Below are 18,502 nucleotides of genomic sequence, written 5' to 3' on the forward strand. Positions count from 1 at the left end.
ATATTAGTGAAACACAGAAAACTACACGTTTGATTCCTTCTGGATGTAAGCGATCTCATTACATTACAATAAAAACCCACAGCAACTAATTTCTGATCTTATCTGTACATTTCAAGGTAGGAATATATCTAGAAGCCATGTCTAGGAAACTGGATTCAATATAATTAAATATAAACACTAACCTTATAAAAGATTACTGAATCAAACTGGAATAGTGTAGTGAAAGTATGGCAAAGCACAGGTAATTTACAAGGGAAGTGGAACTTGTAATAGAAGGAATCTCGACTTTATCCCTGGTTAGGGTTATTTCAAAAGGCCCAAAGCCTCATTTGTTATTGCTGTGTCTACCCATGACATAAATACCGAAAGTCGTGTTTTTTTCATGGCATCCTCTAATTTGACAAACCTTTACATATTAAAATACAACCCAGTTTATTTCTTAAGTATCTGCTTCTTATTGTTACAATGATAGTGCATATTGCTAAAAAACACATTTAAGTTTTATAAACATGCAGAGTATCAGACACATTGGGGGGGGGGGGGGGGGGTTGACAAATCTTGTGACATGCAGCACACACTGTTGTGGAATTTACATGTCCTTTTCATTTTTCAAATGGAAACTCCACCATCGTAATCTTTTAAAGCAGTCACTTACAATTGGAATTTACTTTAATGCCTGAATTTAAGGTCCATCCTTATTCAAGCCTATACAAAATATCCTATTTCTCAAAAGTGGTTTCTCTATGGGCTATTCTTGAGGACAGACTTTGCTGTAGATTTCTACCACCAACTTCCTTGAAGGAATTACAGGCAGTAATTACAGATAGTCACATATACCTCCAGAAGAAACACATGGTGTTTCCATTTTTACAGCAAATTTAGTCTCACTTTTGTATAATCATGTAAAAAAATTGCATATCTCTGGTTTGTTTCAGTGTCTCAAAAGAGAGTTAAAGAATAATCATTAAAAAGCATTTATTGCAATACAATACAAACCTTTTTGTTTTAATCTTTCCAAAGCTTCAATCCCCACCTTAGTTTAGTACCATTTTTCAAATGTTCCTTGTGTTTACCTAAACAAGGTCTTCAGCAACATTCGTTCTACTGTCAGTTTAATGCCCTGATGTGTCAATTTTCCTTGTTGTTGTCGTTGTTGCTGTTGGAGATGTGGACTTGTGATTTAACACTGTTTGGTTTTATCGGTAGAACCAGCAGCACAAGAATGCTAAGAATATGAAAATAAAAGTACATTGACCTGAAAAAAATAAAGACCAAATTAAAACTGACTTTTTTCTAGTTCAAACACCTTGAATGACATGAAGCTAATAAAATCAATCCAATAAGTGTGCCTGGAGTGTATGCATGTTAAATGTCTGATTTAATTCTACAACATAAAACATATTTTACTTATCAAAAGCTTCCTGTTGGCAAACCTTTATATGTTTATTCTCTGAGGTTGCATCATCAGTGACCCGTTCTTCTTGACTATGTAATACTGTTAAAATGGTAGTTGCATACAGTTTGTCTTTTTTGTTATTTCTCAAATCCATTACTCTTAAAACCAGAAAAGTACAATATAAATAATTTGTGTAAAGCGTAGTCTTTATTACAGTACATTTCAGAGTGTCATTGTAATTGTTATTGTATATACCCCTTACTATTGTATTGTGTCTGCAATCATGCCACGTGGTTCTGTTGCTGAATAGTTTGTACAGGTCATGTGTCTGTCAGTGCTGAGACTGACATCCTTCCTAACTCCATTACAATCATATGACAAGGTTACCTTTCCACTCCACCTTCTCGTTGCCTATATATCTAGAGCAGGTGGGCCTAGCAGTCGGGACAAGCTCAAAGGTACTTTTGAATTTTTCAAATTAAATTCAATATAATGGTGGCTGGGTAAAGAACAACACAGCAGGTTACTGCACTCCGGCAGAAAAATGGTAGACCAGATCAGGAATGCTGTGCATTGGTGAGCTTTATGGGGAAGCTCACATACTGTAGCCCCACTCACACCTGCTTTGAATTAGCTAGTTCTATCGTCCCTTACCTTTCACAAAAACATTTTTAGAAATGGTATAAAAAAAAAACGGTGTCTATGGAACAATTAAAATATTAACTTACTTGTAAAACTTAAAAGTTGGCTCCACTGCAAGCAGTAGAAACGGTCCAACAGTGTAGCAGATTGAAAGCTGAGTAACAGCCCATGTGATTATATCATAAATAACCTTCTTTGTCCTTGAGGAAAGAAAGTGATGCCTAAAGTTGTTCCGCATCTGAGAGAACAGAGAGAACAAAATCATTTTACGAAATGCTGTTTTAGAAGATTCCAAGAGAAAATAGCCTAAGTTCCTATTTTGAAGTTTGACAGGCTGTGATTAGTACAGCTATGTGAGTTTATATGCTCTTGATAGAATAATACAACTCAGGACGGATTCAACTTGAAAAAAATCTACACAGTTGTGACATAAGGATTCTCGAGATTCTGTTGTGCTTTAGTTTCCGTCACAATTTAATACTACTTAAAAGTACAGAAACTACTTAAAATACAGAAAGTTCTCTCAATTGAATGTGAGTTTTGGACCGAATATACCAGTACACTGGCCAGAAAATTACCTTGTAATACATGCAATTATATATGGTCACATGATCAATATAAATTGTTGCTGAACAGTTGCACACAACTCTTACACAATCATGGGAGAGATGAAAGATCTCTGTAAATTTACAAGGACAGTAATAGTGTGTCCAGCTTGTCCCTCAACAAAGTGGCTGCATTGACCAAGAAAAACACCAGAAGCTACACACTGTGGACTTCAAAAGAGGGTCACTCCATTTTTGGCCGGTCATTGTATTGTGCCAAGTTGAAGCAAAACATAAGAGGGACTTACTGCTCTTGCTGCAAGGGTAATGGGAACTGCAGTGATGAATGTGAAGTAATATCCAGGGTACACCCCATGCCATACAGCTGAAAGGAAAAAGGTTAAAGCTGTACGGGAATGTGGGGCCCGGTCATAACACACTCTGAAAAGGAAAAGGTCAGAATTAGAAATAGCTTGTCAACGGCCAGTAGGGCTTTTGCTGTTAATTGTATCTCCTGCATATGGATGTAAGTAAAGTGTTTTTATCTTATTTTTTTTATCCTGAACTTTACAAACCATTTACCACCTTGTTATTTGATTTTTTTTTCTAATAAGAAAACTAAATGTTGATATTAAAATATTTAATACGTTTGACATGCACTAAAGTAGTTTTTTGTTTGTTCTGTAACAGTTTGTTTTTTGTTGGGTTAGGGTTTGTTCGTGCGTGGTAAATGCTTTGTGAATATAGCCAACTATGTTACTGTGATACTCAGAACTAAACGGCACACAGGCAACGACACACACATTTCTAAAGTGCCAGAGTGATAATCAACTACGAAACTATACGATGGTGTTGTGTATTTGTTTACCATAATCATTAGGATATGGCCACGCACCAGTGTAAAATGTGTGCTGATGCGTTCCATGCACTTTTGTCATTCCTGTAATGAGTTTGTAATTTGAAATTATTTAACACCTCCCTTACTTTGTCCTCTCTCTCCCTGCATGGCATAAGTACTGGTAACATTAAATGCGACTTCTATTTTAACATATATTTAGTATTTCATGAAAAATAGAAATATGGTTAAACTGAGCTTTTTGTTGTCCAGTTTGTTATTGCATTTGAATCCGAGTAAAATACCATCAATATATTTGGAAAACTTGTATTTTCCTGGAGGAGGCAGTGCTCTTGAAATTAAACAGCACTCTTCAAGGATACCTCTCATAGTTCCTGACACATATTCAGTCCTTGTCTCTCCTACTTGTAGGTACAGTCGCAGACAAAAGTATTGACACCCTACACTTTATATAATTTTTCTGTGATTTTATGCAGCACTCGTTTTTGTTGCTAACGATTGTGACAGGGTACACCCCGCCCCTGTGTTTATTTGTATTTTTCTTATATTATTAGTATTCTTATTGTTATTATTTAAATGCATTGTGTATTATTATTAGGGTAGGTGTTGTGGCATCATGGCAGGGTGAAAGCCCTGCCAGAGCATTGTTGTGTGTGGTGTGGGGAGTCTTGGGTGGCAGGGAGGGAATTAAAATCTTCCCTGCAAACACACCTGGAAATGTGGCTGGAACTGTAAATGTTTACATTATCAATTGTGGGTCCAGCCATGGGGGTATAAAATAGGTGTTCACGGGTGTTAGTGAGAATTAGTGATGGTGAGAATTCATGTTGGTGAAGGTGAGGGTTTTGTGTGCTGTGAGTAAATATATAAATAATGATCGTTGGGGTGTCGGGGTGTTTGTGAAGCCGTGGTGTACTGAAAGCAGCGGCTCGGTCATTAAAATGACATATATTCTTTTTGTTAACCTGTTTGTTTTGGCCACCGCGCTGCTGTTGTTTTGTTCCAGTGTTTTGTTTATTTGTTTATTTGTATAATTAAAAGTACACATTTGCATTTAAACCTGCAGCTTTCTTGTGACATCATCCTGTTCACATGGATACAAATGGTTTCCTCAATATTCCATGAGTAAAGGTCTTTTCACACTGACCGCTGTCAGATACAATAGTTCCCACTGTACAAAACTTCCCTTTTTACATCAGAACTGAACGAAAGCTTTGCTTGCGTATTGAAGTGAAAAAGTAAGACTTCATTAATATAGTGTTATTTTATTTATTTGTTTGAACTATGGCTGTTTAGGTTTTTATTTAAAAGGACAGTGCTCCATCATACACATGAACATCACTGGTTTGCTGTTTTTTGCGTTCTAATTATCTGAATGCCTTTGGTGTGAAAGCAACTTGATGGCGTCAAAATATGCTGGCGCTGGCACTTTGACGCGATGTGCTCAGTGTGAAGACCTTTATGCGGTTTGCTCAGAATTCCATGTGTAGTCTGGTAGCCTCCAGGCTTCAGTATCCCAGCGGTGGACGATGTCACGTTGTGGGTATTTCCAATACTCAAAATAGTAACTCAATACAAAACGAAATCTACCTACTCACATGTAGCTGTTCTTCAGTACAGGTACCTTGTACACAAAAACAAACATGGTTTGTGAACTGTTTGTTTTTATCTACCTCTTAAAAGATGTGAAACATGTTAGGGATTAAAAGTACTGGTAACCTTTTTTTATTTTTTAATTAGGATTTGAGTTTGTGTAAGTTTCAGTATTTAAGTTACGGTTAGGTCCTAAAATGTATACAGAAGAAAGCACCGTGCCTATATTGTTATGATGATATGCTTAAATAAAGGTGTTCTCATTACTTACCGCTTCAACCATGCTGCTGTCTGAATATTCCAATTATCAATATACATTTTAAAACTTGTTGCTGTCTAAGGCAGAAAAATAAAACAAAGTATGGTTAACATGAATAATGTTTTCATGACAAAATACACTTTTTTTTTTATTTGTGCCATTATGGCTTGTCCACCAACATTATTGCTGTATCTGGCATGACTGATGTCCCATTTTATGATTAAGTGGGTGTTTTTTTAGCACCTCACCTCAATATTCCAGATGTTCAGGTTTGAAATGAGGTCCCAATGGAAATGGCCTTTTGCATCAATGCCATTGAATCCATAGCCAGCAGCATTGTTAATAGCATCAGCTGATTAGGGGGGAAGAACAACACAAAAGATCTGAAAATGTATACTTGTTTTATCCCTACAGAAAAGTCTAAACAATACCTTTGGAATCCCATTTTATCAATCTGAAGAACCAGTAGACCATACCATTACCAGCCATGGCAACACAATGGATGTGCCCTGATCGTAGCACACTAGTACTAACAGAGTATAACATATCTGCATTGTGATACCATTGGAGTGAAAAAAAACAAAAACATTAAAAAGCATGAACTAAAATATGGCTCTTACCCAAAGTCCATGCAAAGTAATACTTTGGTCTTGCGGCTTGTATTGCAATGTAGGCATAACTCAGTCTTACTAAAAATGATGCTTCTTTAATAAACTTATCATCAGCAATGTAAATAATAGGGAAAGCTTTGGTAAAACTCAGGAACAAAATTAATGACCCAGTGGTAATAAATAGTTTATAAACGATAGCTCCCTGCAAAAAAACAAACAAAAAAAGGTTATTACACATATAACAGAAACATACAATTCTTCAACTTTTCAACTAGAAGCTTTAGAAACTAGATGTTCAATGATGTCTTAAAGTTTATCTAAACTCTGCTATTTTATTAAATAATAAAAGTTGCATTACAGATAGGCCTATACCTGTATCCAGGGTTAGAAACTAACCTTTTGAAATGTGCTAGTCCTTATGTAAACTTAAGAGTCCTTGTGTGAAGTTCCTGAGTCAGAATCAACAACAGCTGTTGGGGTCCCTAAATTATTAGGCTTACATTTTATTTTCCTAAAAATGAACACTTATAAATTTAGATTTTTTTTTATTGTATTGAAAAAAAACACATACAATAAACATTAATGCTGATTCCCAGATACATTAGGTTTCTGCATCTGCCTTCACCACATTCCGAACACCAATAAAGTCTATGTGGACAACACCATTGACAGCATACTTCACGTAGCATATCACTGCCTCAGTAATGAAACTATCTGTAGAACCGCCCAAGATAACGGACAAATGTTTTGCAGTTGCCATTCTGGTTAACTGGGCAATAGCATGTACAGTACTGTGCAAAAGTTTTAGGCAGGTGTGAAAAAATGCTATAAAGTAAGAATGCTTTCAAAAATAGACATGTTAATAGTTTATATTTATCAATTAACAAAATGCAAAGTGAGTGAACAGAAGAAAAATCTACATCAAATCAATATTTGGTGTGACCACCCTTTGCCTTCAAAACAGCATCAATTCTTCTAGGTACACTTGCACACAGTTTTTGAAGGAACTCGGCAGGTAGGTTGGCCCAAACATCTTGGAGAACTAACCACAGTTCTTCTGTGGATTTAGGCAGCCTCAGTTGCTTCTCTCTCTTCATGTAATCCCAGACAGACTCGATGATGTTGAGATCAGGGCTCTGTGGGGGCCATACCATCACTTCCAGGACTCCTTGTTCTTCTTTACACTGAAGATAGTTCTTAATGACTTTCACTGTATGTTTGGGGTCGTTGTCATGCTGCAGAATAAATTTGGGGCAAATCAGATGCCTCCCTGATGGTACTGCATGATGGATAAGTATCTGCCTGTACTTCTCAGCATTGAGGAGACCATTAATTCTGACCAAATCCCCAACTCCATTTGCAGAAATGCAGCCCCAAACTTGCAAGGAACCTCCACCATGCCTCACTGTTGCCTGCAGACACTCATTTGTGTACTGCTCTCCAGCCCTTCGGCGAACAAACTGCCTTCTGCTACAGCCAAATATTTCAAATTTTGACTCATCAGTCCAGAGCACCTGCTGCCATTTTTCTGCACCCCAGTTCCTGTGTTTTCGTGCATAGTTGAGTTGCTTGGCCTTGTTTCCACGTCGGAGGTATGGCTTTTTGGCCGCAAGTCTTCCATGAAGGCCACTTCTGACCAGACTTCTCCGGACAGTAGATGGGTGTACCAGGGTCCCACTGTTTTCTGCCAATTATGAGCTGATGGCACTGCTGGACATCTTCCGATTGCGAAGGGAAGTAAGCATGATGTGTCTTTCATCTGCTGCAGTAAGTTTCCTTGGCCGACCACTGCGTCTACAGTCCTCAACGTTGCCCGTTTCTTTGTGCTTCTTCAAAAGAGCTTGGACAGCACATCTGGAAACCCCTGTCTGCCTTGAAATTTCTGCCTGGGAGTGACCTTGCTGATGCAGTAGAACTACCTTGTGTCTTGTTGCTGTGCTCAGTCTTGCCATGGTGTATGACTTTTGACAGTAAACTGTCTTCAGCAACCTCACCTTGTTAGCTGAGTTTGGCTGTTCCTCACCCAGTTTTATTCCTCCTACACAGCTGTTTCTGTTTCAGTTAATGATTGTGTTTTGTCACGTTTTCACTTTTCACGTTCTCTTTTATTATATTATTTGCTCTGCACACACTCTTAACTCAGGGGAGACGTTAAGGAGGACAGAGATGTTTAAAACTCCTAGTGGTTTATGTTCGAGCACTGGACGAGCGGTGTGTCCTTAAAACCTTTTTATTTAATCAAGAAAATCACTCAGACTCATTTATTCAAAGTTTCACGAATCAGAGCAACATCAGCGCTCCTTCGTTTTATTAAAATGCCTTTAATATTGGTTTAGTAGTTTGCGCATACTACCAAAACCCGAAAACATGTAACAATAATTAGCAATCCTAAGTTTATTACAAGCTTCAGCATTTAATACTTCAATAACATAATACAATTATATGTATTCAGTGCAGCCCTCAGGCTGGTTAAGCACAAAGCCTACAAGCACCCACTGCTATGTTTTAGCACATTCAATATAACACTCTTAATACCAAAACATAGTTTCAAAACCTCATAGCAATATAACCAATAAATGCGAGATACAATAATACCATTAATATGCTTACCTCCTATTATAAGGAAGAGTAGCGTGAACAAAAGAGAAGGACTGTTCTGTAGAGATCTGCAAAGGATGGACCACACATAGCTCTGCCAAGCTTGATTGTGGTGGTCTCAGTGTGATCGGCCCAGGGTTTTTATACAATTTTCGTCCCATTGAAAGCAATGGGAAACCCCAATTAGATCCAGTCATCAATCTATATTGACAGTCCTTATCTCTTGGCAAACAGTAATCTCTAAAGAATTCAACCAACTCCTCAGACTCAATTAAAGTCATATGCCAACAAATCAACACTAGCCCATGTTCTCATCCACTCATTCTTGGCCCCCCTCCTTCATCTGAAAAGTTAGGTGAAGCAGAGTTCACAAAATCCCTGCAACCTTGATTCACTACTTAATATGGGTGCATTATAAAAAGGAGTGGTGTTTTAAATATATGCAACACCAATATAAGAAAAGTGGTGTTTTTTGAATATATGCAACACCAATAGTTATATCATAATATAGCAGTTATAGTTATAATGATTATAATTGATTACATGAACTTGGCTTTCAAAAATATATTCCCTCATGTCATCTCACTCTCAAATTAATTTCATTCTTTCCTTACAGGTGTGTGTTTAGCAGGTATTATAGGGAACTTCCATCTTATATCTTTTTAATGTAGAGTTTTCTCCTTATGGAAAACCTAACTATTTTACTGAGCTGTAAAGCTGTAATGTTTTTCTCCTATGGGCCCCTGGTAGCTTGAACTTAATTGACATCCAGATGACCCTGTATGTTTCAGCTATATTCATACTGGCTAAAACCAGCTTGCTGGAGACACCTCTTTTCTTGCCAAGTTTAATAGTGATTAATGTTCCCTAGAACTTTCCTTACACCTGTATCTTACATGCTTGTTCCGCCCGGCAACTAACTATCTTAGGTGCTAAGACCATCCGTTCTAACTCCCTATTTTTGCAGTCCGGCCCGATACTATAAGCCTTCTGATAAAAAAATTCCGGCTTCTTCCCACCAAAGAGGCCTTCCAGCAGCTAATATTAATTTCTCCAAGGGCAGGCTGATAGAGAGTTCAGGAAGACAGGTCACATAGAGTTTACTCTCCTAAAACCGATCTCCTGCTTTTATTCTTCATTATTTATTCAATCCTTTTATTTTGTATTTTAAACACAACATCTTTTTATGCTGCGTCTTTTAACTTCAGAGTCAAACTAGTACATTACTTCTTATAGCGTATGGCTGCTAACCTTATTACTTTCTGCTAGCAGCAGTATATCCGCAATATTACAATAGGATTTTATTCAATTTTTCTGCTCTCTAGTTGTGGTGTATCTTCTGACAATGCTTATTTTCTTAAGTTAGAGTCTGCTTTTACTCTAGGTTGTTCTTACTCACCTACTTATTTTAAAACTGAATTACAAGCAGAAACCTACTCAAAGCGAGGTCTTTTAATCCTTTTCTGTTTTTCTCTTTCCCTTAAGAATACTCCTAACTCCTTTTCCCTTTATATTCAGAAGTTATAATTCTTGAATGTAAGCACACAGTAATTCTTTTCATTGAATTAGGACTCCGTTTTTAACTATGCTCATCTTGATAGAAAACAGCTTCAGGTATGCTATCATATTAAGCAAAGTGAATCATATGATCTTATACATAAAAATTGTTCATAGTATTTCATACTAACAATAATTATCACTACCTATGATTATATGTTACCACAGCAATCTATACCATTTAAAACAAGCATATTAACATACATCTATTAGTACAGCATTATTCTGTAGTCAAGCTGAAAAGTCTTAACAGAGATTTCAGCACTAAATTCTGGGAATCGTGCCAATTTTAATAAGAGACTGCTCAAGGCCGGCCAGTGTATCAAGTTGTACCAGATTCTGTTTTTCGGTCTTACAGAGAGAGCACTTTACAGTATTTGTTACAGACTAAAGATTATTCAAACATTACAAATGGTTACAGCACATATCATCTCATTAATACATTTCATTTTTAAATCATCCAGTCCGTGTCCAATGTTTCAGCTCGTTCCCAGCAGGACTCCACTTCTGTCTTGGGTTCAGCTCGGGTCGGCTCTGCAAACACCACAATACCTATTTTGCTCTACATTATTAGTGGGCAGACTTAATACAACTGAATCTGAATCAATCGAGGAGCCGTGAACTCTAGCCACTGAAATTCTCCATGCAAAGGAATCCAATTTCTTACTACACATAATAACTGGTTCGAGGTCACTCGTGACAGATCCCCCTTCAGGTTCCTCGAGAGACTCAGATTCAAACCCCGGCTCCTGCTCCTCATAAAGAACACGAACAGAGGAAAGCCAAGGTGCAGTATAACAACATTGTTCACATGTTTTTTTTTTAAATTCTCATTATTCTTGTTATATTAAATATTTCAAACAGTTTCCAGAATCCCTGCTGCTTTATGAAATGGATGTTTGTCATTCCCTGCTCATAAATATATGTCTGTCTATACAGTAGGGTCTGCTGGAAAAGTATTTAAATATCATCCTATGTAAATGAATCCCTATAAATCACCGGGTCATAAGGAACCTGTTCAGCAATTTCCAATGCTTATGCTATGGGTTCTTGCTTATTTATTTTATTTTATATTATAATTTTTAAATGTATTTTTATTATTATTATTATTCTCTTAGAAATCAGCTCGTAACAGAGAAAAAAGCGCTTGCTTCTCCTTCAATGACCTGTTTCATCGTTAGATTATTTATTCACAAGGTCTCTATTGAAATATGAGTGCAAGGTTTTCTTTGTCTTATTACAAGCAGATATATCTGTTAAAATGAATATATCACCCAGACTTAAAGAATAAACTTCCACATTTCTTGATGTTATTTTATCAACTGATGTTACAAAAACCCATAGTTGTTAATCAATTATATATAATCACTAAAACCAAGACAGGCTAAAAGTTATTTTTTCAAACGTATAACATTTCATTGCTTGCAATAGCATACCTATTAACTTCTTCCACTATACCTGCACCTAAAGAGTTAAAGTGGCTCTCAGCTGACTTGCTTATCAGTGTTGTCATGGTTTCCAAGCAAGGTTCACTCCTTTCAGTTCTGGTTAAAGACTTACAAAAGTTAGTATATATTTAAGACACAAAGACCAAGCTTCTTATCTTTTCCATTTGTCAAAAACACCCAGAGCACATCAAAACTGAATTTAAGAAAGTGTTAAAAGAAAAAAATATTCATTGTACTTTTTTTTTCAATAGTTCTGCAATACAAAAGCTGCCTTCTGTGTTTCAAAAGCAAAGTGTATATTAACACACTTTCTCAATAAACAGTCATAAGCATTTTGTACTTTCCAAACTGCTCTCTTAAATCCCTATCATTCTCATTGCATGGTTTTGCTTTACCTGTCAAGTCAAGACAACAATTCTGTTACATTCCTTTTGCAAAAACAAAACATAAAAGCTTTAGTTTTATTTTAACGATGTAACCAGTAAAATAATCACATTTATAATATAAAAGTTTTTACTTTCATTACTGTTCAAATGTATTATTACTAATTATTTACTTTTAAGTTTTATTCTTATTTTTGTTTTTCCAATTCATGTAATAAAATAAGACGAAACCATGCTAGGCTTTACTTATAACCATTACAGAATTACTAGTAAACTGCAATAACATTTTTCTTTTTAAATTGTTATAAACAGAATTACATTTATTTAATGTATACTCTAGAGTTAAATAGTATACTGTATACTTTCTTTTCCTTAATCATTGTCAAATGAATAAAGTCTTTGATTTTGCATGCAGTCTGTAATTCAAATATGTATTTGTGATTCTTAAAAACTCATTCATGAAAATATTTAATGACATATTTCCAGGTGCAATTCTTACTTTGTTCCTTTTGGTTTCTGAATGTGTTGTAGGCAGGGCAAACATCTTCTGCAGATCTCCACAGTTTCAGCATGCAGTTCAGTCCACCATTAATCTCGCAACTGATGCAAAGTTCCCTTAAGTGCACTATGCAAGGCACCTGCTCCTTGATGAGCTGCCAGTACTATGGCTTGTCGACTTGCTTTAGGGGGTACTATCCTTTTGCTTGTTTTAAACAGTCGGTATAGAATTCCCTTGTTCCAACTGGTATCTGTCCCCGTCCAGGGGGAACTCAGACAACAGCTGGCTATCAGCTAGCAAATTGATCAGTTTTGCTGCTGATGCTGATGACCTTGTACTGCTCCTTGCGCTAATTCATCAGCGCGATTATTTCCCACTATAGTTACTTCTTTCCCCTTCTGGTGACCTGCTGCATGCCGAACACTGATCCTATTGCTCCTCAATGTTTCAATCTCTTTCCATATATTGGCATGCGCTATGGGCTTACCCTTATGGTCAGAGTAACCATTCTCTTTCCATGTTAGAGAGTGAATATTGAATTCTTGGGTGCAGTAACTTGAGTCTGTAATCAATAATATGGTCTCACTGGGCGTCCCCAAACTTTGAGCCATTTGTAATCCCTTCAATAGGGCTTTAGCTTCTGCTACTTGAGCGGATCGACCTGATACCACTTCAGAGTGGTGTTACGTTTCCTCATAAATTCCATTCCGATTTCTTCCGACGGATATCCCTATTCCACAAACTGGAATGGATCCATCTGAGAAGATTAACCAGTCAGGCACAAACGGCTGTCCTGCTGGGGCAGTTCATTCCTCCCATTTTTCAAACGGGGGAAGGTGAAGGAATTTACTTCTGAGGTTAGAGGCTAGCTCGGAGACGGTAGTGAAGATTATTCTAGGGTCTGCTAGCAAAGTGGCCCATCTATCCCACCGTAATTTAAGCGCTTTCGTGTTTATCAGTGATCCCTTTGTTAGGGTAGCTAGTCCTGGGGTATCACTGAAAACTTCAATAAGATCATCCTGAGCTAGGTTGAATAAGGACGGTGCTACTCTAGCAAGAGCGGTTAGCATCCTTTTTTCATAACAAAACTGCTGTTCTGTGAGGTGAAATTGAAACCCCAATTCTTTATTGGCATTTCATCCCCTTTATTTTTCACCCCTACTGCAGCTTGTTCACCAATATGGAAGTAGGCTTCCAAGGATTTACCACTAACTCGGGTGGTAATATCCTGCGCTTCTTGTATTAACGTCTTAAGCTGCGTTAGCCTAAGTTCGTCTTCTTCTATCCACGAGACCCCTTTCCCTCAGCGTTACCGTGGGAAATCTTTCGATACAACGGGGCTGCCAGGACTAAGTATCCTGTTACAGTGTTTCTCGCATAATTAAACAACCCCATCACGGCTTGGAGTTGCTTTATTGTTTTTGGGGAAGAAATACTGCTAACTTTTTCTTTAAAGGCTGTACTCAGCTTCATACCCTGATGCTTAATCTAATTTAATTTAATTCTAATTTATTTATTTATTTATTTATTTTATTTAAATGTATTAAATTATTTAATGTAATATAATTATTTGTTTCTGTATCATTATCTTTATTAATTCCAATATTTCAAATAATCTTCCACCTTCTCTATCATAATCTCAACTGCTTCTGCTGCTAATGGGTTAAAAATCGAACGTCTGCTATGTCTTTCACTCTATGTTATTTTAGGTCTGCTCTCTGTGCATTCCCGATCTCTGGGCTCTCCAAGACCCCCTCCTTATACTCACAAGCTGGTGCAGTCTGTGAGCTCTCTCTCTCTCTCCCTGCAGCAGGTTACCGCCCCTCTGGGTGAACTAAACATTCCTCACTTGCATTACAAGCAGAGGCTGTATCAAGGCTGCTAACACTGCTTCACTTAATTTTTTAACTGAATTCAGCATTCCTTCTCTAGGACTACATGAATCATAGCAAATGAAATGCATGTAACAAACTGGTTGCAGTTACATCCATTCCTCACTTCTAACTTTACCTTTTTTTTTTTAAATCCAATCGTAACTTTCTTCCTGAATTATTAAACCGCTTGCTTCAGACAGGGCTCTAACCACACCTCCTCCATGCAAGAGGTTTTCATTATTATTTATTTCTTGGCAGACATTAGCTGTAACAGCCAATAAATTATACATTGGTTGTCTAACGTATTCAGCGCTCTAAGTTTTTCAGAGTTTGTTACTTTCTGTGCTCGTATCCCTTTAGGACCTGATGATCGCAAGTCACATGAATTAGTGGGTGGAGCCGGTGCTCTCCTCTCTGCTAGTTGCAGCTTCCCAAGGCAGATTTACTGAGTGTTCTCTACTTGCAGCTGCTTCAGCTGACTTACTTCTCGGTTCACACAGTTTATTTTTCTTTCTTTCTCTAGATCGTGGTTTGAAAAAAGTAACAGCTTTTTTCCACACAGGTGTGGTTTTGTTAGCAGTTTCTTCCCCCATTTCTATTTCAGAGAAGGAAGATGGAGACTCCATCCTTTCACCTTCTTCTATATCCGAAGCGCTTTCTGAACTATCATCAGCATTCATCTCTCTATCTATTATTTGAGACAATGTGTTGACAACTGCGTGAGCCCCTTCTTCCAATTGGTTATTTATCTCAAGGAATTCTTCTTCAAAAGTTTTGGCATATGCCATGTAGAGTAGCCCGTTTTTCTATTTATAATAGCCCGTTCAACGCCCTCTTTTGCTAGACTTTATTTTACCGGAAGATTTGTGCACGAGTGAGGTTGCCGCATCTGGGGTTGCGTCACAACGTCGGGTTTCCGGAGTTTAAATGCCCATACGCAATTTACCTTACAAAATTACGTGATGGAATTAAAATGTTTAAACTATTTTAGTAACGCGTTTCAAAATGTTAAACAATTTTAATTTTTATTGGTCGATCGTATTTATTAGTGTTTTCTAGATTAGGTTTATTTTGCGGACCGTTTATTTCGCTCGCCCCACGGTCGGGCGCCAACTGTCACGTTTTCACTTTTCACGTTCTCTTTTATTATATTATTTGCTCTGCACACACTCTTAACTCAGGGGAGACGTTAAGGAGGACAGAGATGTTTAAAACTCCTAGTGGTTTATGTTCGAGCACTGGACGAGCGGTGTGTCCTTAAAACCTTTTTATTTAATCAAGAAAATCACTCAGACTCATTTATTCAAAGTTTCACGAATCAGAGCAACATCAGCGCTCCTTCGTTTTATTAAAATGCCTTTAATATTGGTTTAGTAGTTTGCGCATACTACCAAAACCCGAAAACATGTAACAATAATTAGCAATCCTAAGTTTATTACAAGCTTCAGCATTTAATACTTCAATAACATAATACAATTATATGTATTCAGTGCAGCCCTCAGGCTGGTTAAGCACAAAGCCTACAAGCACCCACTGCTATGTTTTAGCACATTCAATATAACACTCTTAATACCAAAACATAGTTTCAAAACCTCATAGCAATATAACCAATAAATGCGAGATACAATAATACCATTAATATGCTTACCTCCTATTATAAGGAAGAGTAGCGTGAACAAAAGAGAAGGACTGTTCTGTAGAGATCTGCAAAGGATGGACCACACATAGCTCTGCCAAGCTTGATTGTGGTGGTCTCAGTGTGATCGGCCCAGGGTTTTTATACAATTTTCGTCCCATTGAAAGCAATGGGAAACCCCAATTAGATCCAGTCATCAATCTATATTGACAGTCCTTATCTCTTGGCAAACAGTAATCTCTAAAGAATTCAACCAACTCCTCAGACTCAATTAAAGTCATATGCCAACAAATCAACACTAGCCCATGTTCTCATCCACTCATTCTTGGCCCCCCTCCTTCATCTGAAAAGTTAGGTGAAGCAGAGTTCACAAAATCCCTGCAACCTTGATTCACTACTTAATATGGGTGCATTATAAAAAGGAGTGGTGTTTTAAATATATGCAACACCAATATAAGAAAAGTGGTGTTTTTTGAATATATGCAACACCAATAGTTATATCATAATATAGCAGTTATAGTTATAATGATTATAATTGATTACATGAACTTGGCTTTCAAAAATATATTCCCTCATGTCATCTCACTCTCAAATTAATTTCATTCTTTCCTTACAGGTGTGTGTTTAGCAGGTATTATAGGGAACTTCCATCTTATATCTTTTTAATGTAGAGTTTTCTCCTTATGGAAAACCTAACTATTTTACTGAGCTGTAAAGCTGTAATGTTTTTCTCCTATGGGCCCCTGGTAGCTTGAACTTAATTGACATCCAGATGACCCTGTATGTTTCAGCTATATTCATACTGGCTAAAACCAGCTTGCTGGAGACACCTCTTTTCTTGCCAAGTTTAATAGTGATTAATGTTCCCTAGAACTTTCCTTACACCTGTATCTTACATGCTTGTTCCGCCCGGCAACTAACTATCTTAGGTGCTAAGACCATCCGTTCTAACTCCCTATTTTTGCAGTCCGGCCCGATACTATAAGCCTTCTGATAAAAAAATTCCGGCTTCTTCCCACCAAAGAGGCCTTCCAGCAGCTAATATTAATTTCTCCAAGGGCAGGCTGATAGAGAGTTCAGGAAGACAGGTCACATAGAGTTTACTCTCCTAAAACCGATCTCCTGCTTTTATTCTTCATTATTTATTCAATCCTTTTATTTTGTATTTTAAACACAACATCTTTTTATGCTGCGTCTTTTAACTTCAGAGTCAAACTAGTACATTACTTCTTATAGCGTATGGCTGCTAACCTTATTACTTTCTGCTAGCAGCAGTATATCCGCAATATTACAATAGGATTTTATTCAATTTTTCTGCTCTCTAGTTGTGGTGTATCTTCTGACAATGCTTATTTTCTTAAGTTAGAGTCTGCTTTTACTCTAGGTTGTTCTTACTCACCTACTTATTTTAAAACTGAATTACAAGCAGAAACCTACTCAAAGCGAGGTCTTTTAATCCTTTTCTGTTTTTCTCTTTCCCTTAAGAATACTCCTAACTCCTTTTCCCTTTATATTCAGAAGTTATAATTCTTGAATGTAAGCACACAGTAATTCTTTTCATTGAATTAGGACTCCGTTTTTAACTATGCTCATCTTGATAGAAAACAGCTTCAGGTATGCTATCATATTAAGCAAAGTGAATCATATGATCTTATACATAAAAATTGTTCATAGTATTTCATACTAACAATAATTATCACTACCTATGATTATATGTTACCACAGCAATCTATACCATTTAAAACAAGCATATTAACATACATCTATTAGTACAGCATTATTCTGTAGTCAAGCTGAAAAGTCTTAACAGAGATTTCAGCACTAAATTCTGGGAATCGTGCCAATTTTAATAAGAGACTGCTCAAGGCCGGCCAGTGTATCAAGTTGTACCAGATTCTGTTTTTCGGTCTTACAGAGAGAGCACTTTACAGTATTTGTTACAGACTAAAGATTATTCAAACATTACAAATGGTTACAGCACATATCATCTCATTAATACATTTCATTTTTAAATCATCCAGTCCGTGTCCAATGTTTCAGCTCGTTCCCAGCAGGACTCCACTTCTGTCTTGGGTTCAGCTCGGGTCGGCTCTGCAAACACCACAATACCTATTTTGCTCTACATTATTAGTGGGCAGACTTAATACAACTGAATCTGAATCAATCGAGGAGCCGTGAACTCTAGCCACTGAAATTCTCCATGCAAAGGAATCCAATTTCTTACTACACATAATAACTGGTTCGAGGTCACTCGTGACAGTTTCAACCTACATATTGAATTGATGATCATTAGCACCTGTTTGGTATAATTGTTTAATCATACACCTGACTATATGCCTACAAAATCCCTGACTTTGTGCAAGTGTACCTAGAAGAATTGATGCTGTTTTGAAGGCAAAGGGTGGTCACACCAAATATGGATTTGATTTAGATTTTTCTTCTGTTCACTCACTTTGCATTTAGTTAATTGATAAATATAATCTATTAACATGTCTATTTTTGAAAGCATTCTTACTTTACAGCATTTTTTCACACCTGCCTAAAACTTTTGCACAGTACTGTATATGTTACAGGCAAACCCGGAAATGCGGGCAATTTGCGAATT

General features: G+C 37.0%; 1 protein-coding gene and 1 long non-coding RNA gene across 2 annotated transcripts in view; both read right to left on the reverse strand.

Annotated features, from left to right (window-relative positions):
* Nucleotides 1-546: 546 nt before the first annotated feature.
* The window catches only part of LOC117399242 (lysophospholipid acyltransferase 1-like), a 34,986-nt gene continuing 17,030 nt past the window's right edge, over nucleotides 547-18,502 (reverse strand). The window contains exons 9-14 of the mRNA XM_033998308.3: nucleotides 5,912-6,104; nucleotides 5,540-5,643; nucleotides 5,304-5,368; nucleotides 2,892-3,024; nucleotides 2,125-2,276; nucleotides 547-1,255 (exon numbers count right to left, since the gene is read on the reverse strand). Coding sequence (XP_033854199.3) covers nucleotides 1,129-1,255; nucleotides 2,125-2,276; nucleotides 2,892-3,024; nucleotides 5,304-5,368; nucleotides 5,540-5,643; nucleotides 5,912-6,104 — 774 coding nt within the window. The 3' untranslated portion in view covers nucleotides 547-1,128. The remainder of the gene's footprint in view (nucleotides 1,256-2,124; nucleotides 2,277-2,891; nucleotides 3,025-5,303; nucleotides 5,369-5,539; nucleotides 5,644-5,911; nucleotides 6,105-18,502) is intronic.
* On the reverse strand, nucleotides 8,163-18,151 carry LOC131736850 (uncharacterized). The gene is made up of 2 exons (XR_009328448.1): nucleotides 12,388-18,151; nucleotides 8,163-10,591 (listed from the first exon to the last, which is right to left on the reverse strand). It is a non-coding gene; the product is annotated as an uncharacterized LOC131736850 (long non-coding RNA).

Source organism: Acipenser ruthenus, chromosome 4 (assembly GCF_902713425.1).
Source record: "Acipenser ruthenus chromosome 4, fAciRut3.2 maternal haplotype, whole genome shotgun sequence".
NCBI classification, from domain to species: domain Eukaryota; kingdom Metazoa; phylum Chordata; class Actinopteri; order Acipenseriformes; family Acipenseridae; genus Acipenser; species Acipenser ruthenus.